The 10,769-nt window shown below is 45.7% G+C and overlaps 1 protein-coding gene across 5 annotated transcripts in view; it reads right to left on the bottom strand.

The window, feature by feature from the left end:
* Positions 1-558: 558 nt before the first annotated feature.
* fam222ba (family with sequence similarity 222 member Ba) overlaps positions 559-10,769 on the bottom strand; it is a 29,799-nt gene continuing 19,588 nt past the window's right edge. For 4 of the 5 annotated variants that reach the window (XM_034890762.1, XM_034890764.1, XM_034890763.1 and 1 more), the window contains exons 3-4: positions 9,661-9,786; positions 559-2,682 (exon numbers count right to left, since the gene is read on the bottom strand). In XM_034890762.1, coding sequence (XP_034746653.1) covers positions 986-2,682; positions 9,661-9,742 — 1,779 coding nt within the window. In that variant the 5' untranslated portion in view covers positions 9,743-9,786 and the 3' untranslated portion in view covers positions 559-985. Of the gene's footprint in view, positions 2,683-9,660; positions 9,789-10,769 lie in introns of all 5 variants that reach the window. The other variant, XM_034890765.1, reaches the window with a different exon arrangement.

Genomic DNA, 10,769 nt, shown 5'->3' with positions numbered 1-10,769 from the left:
AAACAGTTCACGATCTTGTTACCAAACCTTCCTGGCATTGACAAAAAGTTGTTGTTGTTTTAAAAACCTGAATTCATTGCAGCATTTTCAGCAGGACAGAGCACCGGCTGTCCAACTCGTGTGCTCCCTGCTGCATCTTGACTATGTACAAACAACCTGATTACATGCTTCCTAAACTGACAGAGAGGAATCAATCTTGAATAATCCTATTATACAAATAAATAGTTACATGTAAAAAAGAAAAAGAAAAAAAAAGAATAAAAGCTATGCGTACATGTGCATACCGAAAGCTTTTCTGACTGTACTTTGTAGTCTCCAGTGGCTGGTAGTTCTACTTTCTTCTGTCCTCAAATCATTAGGTTTAATATTGAAGTTACTATGAGATTGGAGCGACCACACCAAAATTAATTTAAATTAGTCACTTGTGGGAAGTCTCCAACCCCCCCCCCGTGAGAAAGGACAAAAATGGATGGATGGACTTGGCTAATTAAACTAGTCTGAGTCCGAGTTCCTGACATGACCCTATAAGAAAACATCCGTAAGTAGATCTTGACATTATTCAGTGAGGGATCTATCTGTTCTTCTTCTTTCTTACATGCATAAGAAACTGCTACTGATAGGTCTGAAGTAGAAATAACGCAGGATCTGGTCAGACCCAGGCACACAGATACAGTAGAGGAAGGAGGGAATGACAGTACAGATGTGTATACACACGCACATAAAAGTTCCCTAAAGTGCCAGGTAATAGCACTCATTAACAAAAACAACAGTAGCAATTGATCACTTGCAAGATTTAGTTTTAACAAAAAAAAAAATGAACCAAACCCCCCCCCCCCCCTACTGTTCTCCTTTAAATATATTAATTGACCCTCTTTAACATTAGCGGTCATTTGTTTAAGTTATCAATGCCGTTTTATTCATGTGTTTCCTTTCTTAAGACTAAACAACGGGGTTTTGATAACTGTTGTGTAGACAAGGCCATAGCTTATCTGTACCCTGGGTGCTGGATGAGAGCAGTTCTACCATCCCCAACCTCTGGACCTACCCTGCTCAGAGGAGGCCTGTGCATCTTGCCCATCAACCCTAGATTCTGATCGCGGAAGTAGGGCGTCTGGAAGTCCCCACCCAAGTAATCTGCTGTTTGCATCAGATTAGACTGGGCGGAGGAGGTGGAGGAGCTCGTTCCTAGCCTGAAATGGGGAGCCCCAGGGGGCCCACAGTCTAGTGTGGTGCACCCCCCTGGGCCCGCACCGTGGAATGGCATGGCTATGTCCTGAGACCCGGAGCTGTCACTGTTGGGTGTGGGTAGGATGCTGCTGTTCCAAATGTGGGACTGGAAGTAGTGACCATTAGTGTAGTGGGCCATGGGGCCGGGCATACCGTTGTTGACAGGGGGGGAGGGGGTGGGCCTCTCTACGGGAGGTTTCAGTGTGTAAGGCTGACCCACACACACCTCTGCAGGGTAGCCCATGCCGTTAAAATGGAAGGCGGGGTCCCTGGAAGGCTGCTTGCAGAGGTGGCCCCCACCGTTCTGAATGTGGGGTACGTGAGCCAACTGGTGCTGATTCCAAGAGCGCATCTTCTGCTGCTGCGCGTTACGTTGTAGCTGTTGTTGCTGCTGATTCTGTTGTTGATGCAGCATGTGGTGCTGCTGCTTGAGATCAGTGTGGTTGGAAGGCAAGTGGTTCATAATTGCCACACTGTGTGGGGGGTGAGCTCCTAACGGGGCGGTGGCTTTTTCTTGAGAGCCCATAATGCAGTTGGGTGGGGGAAAGCCAGGGGTGGCAGGGTTACTGTGCATGGACACCCTGGAGCAGGCGCTGATAAGCAGGTTGCGACTGATAGGGCTGGGGTTGGCGATCTGGCCCTCACACATGGAGGTGGCTCCTGCACCTTGGGCCCGAGCTTGGCAGAACTGGTTGATCTGATGCACGATGGTGCTCAGGTCAGCCTGGCGGCCCTGGTGCAGCCCGGCAGCCATGGAGAGTGGAATGGTTGAGGTAGAGACAGTAACATTAGGCGGTGCATCGCCGTCTGGCAGCTTTCTGCTCCCCTGCAGGCCAGGTGGGGGCTGCTGCTGAAGGTGCTGCTGCTGAAGCATGACGGTAGATAGCCCCTGTGGGTGACCAAGGGCTGGGTGCTGAGACAGAGTCTGAAGTCTGTGTGGGCCCTGAGGGGGCTGGGCCATGGGGGGAGGGTGTCTGAGGCTCTGGGTGTGACCCTGCTGCTGAGGGAGGGGCATCTGTAGAGTCTGAGGTGGGTCCTGCGGTTGGAGGGGTAAGCTCTGCGGGAGCCGAGTAAGGTTCAGCAGAGGTGGGTGGTGGTTTAAAGTGCTGGTCGAAGCCACTTGGTAGGATCCGGTGTGGGGGTTCATGATGACTTCAGGGTGCAAGCGAGCCCGGCTACCGTCAAAATCCTTTAGGATGCCTTTGGCTGTGGGCACCTTGATGATGGCGAGGAGGCCTGTCTTGGCACTGGCCTGAGAGGAGGGGTAAGGGCTGTAGCGCTGGCCTGACGTATCCAGCCCGTTGACTGTGCGGCGCACGTGGTTTCGCTGCGGCACCTTGACGCTGTTGGGGAAGATTTTGATGGTGAGGGGGTTGTTGGCAACCTTCTTAGCATACGCATCCAATTCCGCAGGGGTTGGAAACGGAGCAGATCTCATCCTTTGTGTGGTGTCCCCTGGGGTGGAGGAAAGGACAGGTCAGAAAGCAAGAAATAGAATTATGGGGGACCAAGAGAGTGGGGAGGGAGGCACAATGAGAGGGACAACATCATCCAGGAAGAAGTGTATATAATACAAAAGAACCCATCAGTTGGAATCTGAGCAGCTGTGCGGAAACTGATTTGGACACCGTTCTCATATTCCACACCTCAGTGTTTTTCTCCAAAAACACGCGCAGATTCCATCTCATGGAGAAAGAGAGATTTCCAATCTCATTCTGAGGTGATTATTGTGGGGGAGGGGGACATTCTGAGTCTCAAATCAAATGTGGTGGTGTCTGTGACGTTGAGGTCAGGAGCTTTTAGTGTCCTTAATTTTCGCAGCATCTGGGCATTCAATAACGGGGAGGGGGGGTTGTTAGCTGCTTGCTACTGAATCACAAACTTAACAAAGATTGAGCAAGGCTGTGTTGGTCCCCTGTGGCTGCTTTGGGAAGAAGGAAAGAGAGAGATTGACGCAGAGAGCAGAGCTCCATGACAGCAGACAAGTAATCAGACACAGCAGCAGCGTGTCTGATCTGCGGGAACACCTCCCAGGCCTCAGCTCGCAGACATTTGTTACACCTGCTAAGCACCGTGGCTAAATTTAACAATGTCGAAGTGACTATGGGAACATGATTAGGTGTTTGTGCATGTGTGAGCGCCAGGGTATGTATCCTTTAAAAATGTGCGACAGCATCATGCAGGTGTTGGTTAACGCGTCAGTGTTTGTGCACATAATGGCCGTGATCGCATGTTTGGATTTAACGCAGTGGGTTCACTTCCACTTTCTACACGAACACAATAAGAGTCAGTGCTAATTGTTTGTTTGACTCTGGTCCCTGGTTTTACTCAGTCTCACTGTCCCCATCACCTCCGCCCCGCAAGCCTGACCTACTTACACCACAGCTTTCGCACTGATGGACATGAGCGGAGCGGATCTATGAGAAGGATCACTAGTCTGACTAGTGACTGAGCTACATTTAATTTACTTTTATGTAATTTTTAAAGAGGGGACTTTAGGTAATATAGCTGTCATCATTACGGCACACAGGGTACTTCTCTCTGTTATTGAGTGAGCGATAATTTGAAATGTCTGAATTTCTGGCAGAGCTCTGGGGTTTGATGTGGCCATGGCTTTATACTCAGTCTCACGGCACGCTGCCCGGGCTTGAGGGATGGCGGCACAGAGCTGAACTGCGAGCTCTGACACGGATGCACCAGGAGTGGTGCCAACTGGCTAATTAATTCCCGCTTTCTTTGCGAACAGGAAACAATGGGCAGCGATGTGCGAGGCCGGCATGGGGCGGCACACAGGGGGCTGCTGTGACCGAGTGTTCAGCCTGCTGATGGCAGCCTCATTAATGCAAGGGTCTGGGCCAAGGGGCTGGAGCTCGACACCCTCCATCACTGAGGCCTAAATGTGTGTCGGTGAATCAATGCCAGGGTAAGCAAACACAGATAAATGAACACTTAGACACAAGCTCGCAGTCGTGCTGAGGATGGACTTCACCTGTCAAACACAGGTAATGATTAATGACCTGGTTGGAAATGATGGTTTATATAGTGACAGAAGCAGACTAAAAAAATGCAAAGGCAGTTCATCAACGGATCACATTTAGTATGCCATACATACCATTTAAGGCAATACAACTACACTTTGATAAACTTGTTTGTTTTCAGTATTCAGGTATTCTATATCAACCACGTTTCATTTATTATCCCTGTGCCGCCGGAGGTTTCTGATGTCCCTTATTTTCGGATGAATGTCCTGCACCTTCTGCTTTCTTTATGTTGACATACTACACTCTGGTTGATGCGGGAAACAAGCTCCAAGCCAGAACTGACAATCAAATGATGTTTTTTTTTTGTAAAAATTCTCATCACACACTCGACAGCCATGTTAATTCCAGAGCTCGCCTCCCTACTTGCAAGTGTTCCACCGGGAACAAAAATCCTTTCCAATGCTCTTTTGCAGAGCCCCCGTACCTCCTTCCCGCACTTAGCGTCGCCCAAGACTATTGTGATTGGTTTAAAGATACACCAGAGCGCGTTTTCCTTCCATCCCAGAATGCTGTGTGGACTATCCAGACCCTCCGCCGTAGCGCTGTGGAGGACATATCTAGAACTTGTGAGATTGTGTCACAGCCTCCTTAATGTGCAGTTGTTGTCGAAAACACACATGTCAATGTAGCTGTAGAAAGGGTAGTAAGTAGGTATGGAGAGAGTACTACCAGCTGTGGCAATGACTATATCTTTTATTTATTTTTTGAGAGCATTTTAGGCTTTTATTTGTATAGGACAGCTTAGATTTGAAAGGGGAGAGAGGGGAATGACATGCAGCAAAGGGTTGCAGGTCGGAGCTATTCAACAGCGCCACCACACGCTTTCCCAAAAAGGATTAATGCAGACAGCAACATAGTATACAATACATAACAACATAATGCACAAGACAACATGAAGGAATTTTTGAGGTGACTCGGGAGGGTGGGAAAAAAACAAGAAACCAAGGCAGTCAGACGGATGCGGGGGGGGGGGCCATGTACGGTGTGAAGCGAGATAATGAGTTGTGAATGTTAACCCTTGTGTTGTCTTTCCGTCAAAATTGAAAATCAACACGTTTGCTGAGGCTTTTTCTCGACGTTTTGAACTTTTTCCTTGCATTTTATTTCCTTTTTTCATCACTTTTGATTGTTTTTTTCCAATGTTTGTCACTTTTTTGACATTTTCAACACTAAATAAGGAATTAATTAGACTGAAATTAAAGGAATGAATGTTGATGGATAATCACAGACTAGAATATGTCAACTTTTACTCAATATTATTTTAAAACCACTTCAATTATTTATTTTTTTACAAATGTTTGAAAATTGAGTAAGACTCCCAAAATGAATGAGAGTAGAGATTTGTACTTGCTAAAGAGCATTGTGTGGAATCAATCATGTTATTGTGGGTAATTATTGGGTAGTTAAAAAGAACATTGACACAGGAAAACTGGTAAATTTGACCCGAGGACAACATGAGGGTTAAAGACCACAGGTCCACTTCAAGTACAACATCATCTCTCGGGGGGGGGCAGACGAGCTGCTTGGGGATAGAAGGGTACATACTGAGCCAACGTGGAAACACAAGCAAGACTAGCTGATCAAAACAGTCACAGTTAAAGAGCTTCAACAGAGACCTGCATTGGTTTTCTAATCGGGTCAGACTGTAACAATTAAGTCCTATTTATACCAACTGTTCACATGATAGACCCATATGAAATGCAATTTTAATAATATGGCCCAGGCTTTGTTTAGCAGGAAAGACCTAACCGTAGACATGAGCCAAGGGTAAATTATTAAAAATGTGTGTATAATTTCTTATTGGTATTTAAGAAAATTACGCAATGTTAGAAATATAGCTTTTACACACATTTAGATTGAGAAGTATAGCAAGAAAATCTGCAGCAAGCACGTAACTATGTACAGTTATTTCGTTGCCACCGGCACTCGTGTAATGAGTTTTATACTTAAGTTGGAAGACTCAGGCAAGTAGCAAAGAAAGCAATGTCAATGTCTGGAAACTGACCAATCCATTAAATTGGAAAAGGGATTATACATTGTTAACAAAGCTTAGGCAGGCATTTTGAGATAAAATAAATAAATAAATAAATAAATAAAAGCAAATCAGAATGAAGGGTTTAACTGAACTGCTGTAAAATGTGTAGCAAAATCTGTTGATTGCAGTTAAGCATTGTTTTCCCCAAACAGTGGATAAAATCGACCTCTTGCTGGCAGCTGTTGTGTGTTCTATTAAGCAAGTGTAGCGTATTAGCGTTTCAACCTTAACCTGGAACCTGGATTAGTTGAACAGCTTTAAGTATCAAGGGAGGGTTAATTAGGATATGAGCAAAGTTTGTAGACGGCTGCTGGTGGCTGCGAGCATATCATCTCTCAGATCTCCAGCTAAGCACATTCCCAAGGAGGAAACAGGGGAAAGAGGCCGGTCTGGCCGTGCGTTAATTACCCCGCTGCTAGCTAGCTAGCTGGAACACAAGTGCACAGTCAGCAGGCACTAATTAGGGTTTCTTTAATTCAAACTACTGTTTTTATTGAACATGGTTTAAGCAGCAGGGGACAGGGGCTCACGCTGCTGTAAATTGCAATTTTCACACAGGAGCAGGAAATGAGGTCTGAAGTTTCGGCATCAAATTAGACATGTGATTTGGTTTCCACACGAGGCCCCCTCCTTACATTTTAAAGAGCAGGGCTTCCCATGCTGATAGACCAAGACTGCGAGACCTTTGAAAACTAATTTTAATATTATAATGAGAAGAAGAAAAGATGGTTGCTTTTTGATCTGCGATGTGAAAATAAGCCAAGTGGCCCAGCTGTACGTACGCTGTTTGTTCTGCCTGGGAGAACTAGAGACCAAGGACCACTTCGTGGTACTTGAGTCACCCTGCCTGGAGGATGAGCAGTTTTCTTTGTGACCCACTGTCTCTTTGCGTACCTAATCTATTCCTTCAACAGCCTTTACATTTCACAGCCATCATCTCTTAACAGTCGATCCCTGATGATAAATAGCACAGCTGATGTGGCCTTGCACCTGACGGCAGCCTGCAAGCTCGTAACTTTTAAATGATTCTCCTGTGCACAGATCCTCCTGCAGGAGTAGAGGCACTTCCCGGCAAGCCTGGCGCTCTGGAGCTCTTTGTGGAGATAGAGAAAATAGAAGTGTCAAGGACAAGGTTCTGTAACATAAAACTCAGCATTAGAGTGCACTGAGTGGCTAAAAGGATAAAGCTCAAGCACAGACAAATGGGAACACAAATTGGAGTTATTTATGTAAACCCTCCATCTGAGCCTTTTTGTGTGTGAAAACTTGTCAGAATATTGAATAAAGATTTCAAGTGACAACTTTAGTCTATGAATTTCACCTAAAAGCAGCCAAGCACACATCTCATGATGTTCAGCTATCAAATTATCCTCCATGGTGGGTACACGATGGGGCTCTGCAGAGACAAGGAGTCCTGTGAGCAGCCAGGAGGGAGATTTTAACTGAGTGCGTCAGTGTACAGGGAACATGAAACACAACCAGGTGGCCCAATCCGCAATCATCCAGAAGGTGATCTATTGGGGCAAGATGGTAGGCAGCGAGAAAAGAGTCTTATTTATATGGCACTTTGATAAAAAACTATCCAGAGTAAAATGAAAAACAGTTCCACAACTTTGTATGCAACACCTAGTCTCTTAATGACACTTTCAAGAGCAGATGAAAAGGAAAAGGCTCATAAGAATGGCGAGGAGAAAATAACATAGATTGAAATTGCACTTCTAGGATCGTTCGGGAGCACGCTCCATCACCAAAATGGATTACAGCGTTGGGCAGAAAGACAAATTGAACTCTAGTTATGTCTCGTGCTCTGATGTGTCTTACTGTGTCAGATAAAGGAAGAGCAGAGAAACGGTGAAGCTGATGGCTGCCCTGTGTCACCAGCCTGCCTGCCTGAGTGAGTGAGGCAACAGACGTTGGCACTTAGCAGACTCCCTCACACTTGCCGATCTCCTGGGGGTTGGCTGATTACTGTGATTCTGAGATTACAGTCTTGATGAGCTGGAGCATTTTACAAAATTTAGAAAAGAAAAACCTACTGCAGAAATGGGTCATGCTAGAGATGAGGTTCCACCCTGAGAGAACCAGGCAGGAGCAAAAGGAGACTTTATGATCAATTAAATAAAGCTGACCAACTAGATGGGCCATAATGTCGGGGAAGTGACTAATCTTTTGGGTATATATAAAAACCTTGCTGTTGGAGAAACAAAGGTAAGCTGATGGTATAGTAAGTGCAGGAATCATTGAGACCACGCATGCATTATTACAAAATCTAAATGTACATTTAAATGTATCTAAAAAGTAGGGCTGGAACGATAAGCTTTTGTGGGGATTTGATTCTTTCCCAATACATGGGTGCTGATTTGATTTGGTATTCTGGAAGTATTAGTTAGATAGTCCTGAGTAATGCGATTTTCTTTTCCTTCTTTAATAAGACAAAAAGTTGAATAATACACTTCTGGAGACAATATATTATGAGACATTTCTAAAAACTAATTGTTTCTAAGAATAATGCACATCACATGACATTTATTAAGAACATAACAGATTTTAAGCTTTTTCTGCTTTTTTTATTAATAAAAAAATAACTGATTCTAGGGAAAATATTTTTAAAAAATCTAACTAAATCAGGATACATATTTGATTCCCCCCCCCACCCTTAATAAAAAGTAATAAAGGATCATTCCACTTTTGACATGTTGTTGCATTTCCATTTTTTATTTTTATTTGTCATAAATTAATCACGAGAGCCAAAAAGACGCTGCCCCTCACACTGTAAACAGTCCAAGTTTGTCAGCAGTTAAGTTGTGAAATTCAAACACATTGAATGAACTGGGCCAGCTCGGACTAGTGCGCTGTTAAACCGGGGCAACAGATTGCTTCTTAAATTCACTCTCATTACAAGATCTTCAGGGCAAAACCACTCAGCCGCAATCTGTCTGCCAGCCTGACAGTGACTGACTCTCCCTGATGGCGAAAAGTGTCCGAGATGGTCAGATCTCAGACGTGAACGTGGCGATAGCGTTTTAGTACGCACACAGGACCGCACTCTTGTGGCAGACAGATCTACGGGGGGAGCGATGAGAGAAAGAGGAAAGGGGCCAATTCGTGTTTCATCAGCAAATTAATGGCGCAGTTCATCCCAATTTCCCTTGAAGACAGATTTATGCTGGTCGAGCACACAAATATATATTTTTTTCTTTTTTGGGTTTTAACACAGAGCTGCAGAAGAGAACCAGGCCAGGGTTGGCATGGACATCAGATGTGGGGCGGGCTGCAGGATTGTAACAGCTTGGTTTGTTGTGTGGGATGGTGGTAGTAGTTAATAGTGTGTGTGGTAGTGTGTCCCGAGATACTTACATTTCTGATGTCCAGTGTTCATCTGCGTGTGGGGGAGAAGCTGAAGGGGGAGGTCACCTGGCCCTGGCAGACAGGCCAGCATTTCACACAGACACTAATGCAACATGGGACACACACTTCTCCTCACTGCAGGGAGAGAAAGGGAGAGAGAGAGAGAGAGAGAGAGGTCAGCAGTCAGACATAACTGCAAGGCAGCACATGGTGCGTGGTGATACAGTGGCTGGGTCCAGACTAATACATAAAACTCTTTGGCCGATCCCCGGAGGCACAGGGCTGAGGGAGACATAGTTACCTTTCAATTAGAAACTGATTCACACCTGGAGCATCAGGTAAGGTGACATTTGATGCCAATAACAACTTCAATTAAACATCAAACAGCTGAAGTAAAACGGGCAGACTGGGCCTGAGGGACTGGCAGCTTTTAAAATCGACTCAGTCCCTCCACCAACTCGCCCTGCATGTTAGTCAGCTAGTTGGAGCTTGCTACCTGCGCTTTACCTCTCCGCCTCCACCAGACCGTGGCAGAGGAAATTAATGACTCCTGTACAATCCAAAAGAACATACTCGAGAGGCCCAGGCGCTGACAAGTTAGTGAGTCTCTGATCAATACTGAAGTCCTCCAGACCTCAAAGAGGCCTTTATTTTGGGGACATTACTGATGGAGCTGGTGCTGGATGTAGTGAAAAGAAACGAATAAACAGGGCTACCGCTCCATTAAATGCCTGTGCAGTAACCTGATGTAATAGAGAGCTAGAAAGTGTTTGCCATGCTCCACTTGGCTTACCGCTGTATTCAAAACACCACAGATGCTTGCTTAATCAGCACTGAAGAACAGTCAGGGAGCAAATTAAGTCTACAGAGTCCGTGGCCTCCCCCTTTGCTGCGTGGCATCAGAAGAAGGCGGCAAGTGTGCGCTGACAAACAGCGCCTATGAGAGAGGCAATTACCCACAAAACAACCTTGGCATGCCTGTCTGCCGCGGGGTGATGGCTTGAAAGTGTCTTCCCCCCTGCAGGGAGAAGAGACAAGTGGAGGAAAGAGTGACAAAGCGAGAGCGAAAGGTGGAAAGAGAGAAAGACGGGTGGCAGGTTTGGGTTGGGGGGGGGGGG

The sequence above is a fragment of the Etheostoma cragini genome, chromosome 13 (assembly GCF_013103735.1).
Source record: "Etheostoma cragini isolate CJK2018 chromosome 13, CSU_Ecrag_1.0, whole genome shotgun sequence".
In the NCBI taxonomy this organism is placed as follows: domain Eukaryota; kingdom Metazoa; phylum Chordata; class Actinopteri; order Perciformes; family Percidae; genus Etheostoma; species Etheostoma cragini.
This window is presented reverse-complemented; position numbering and strand designations above follow the sequence as displayed.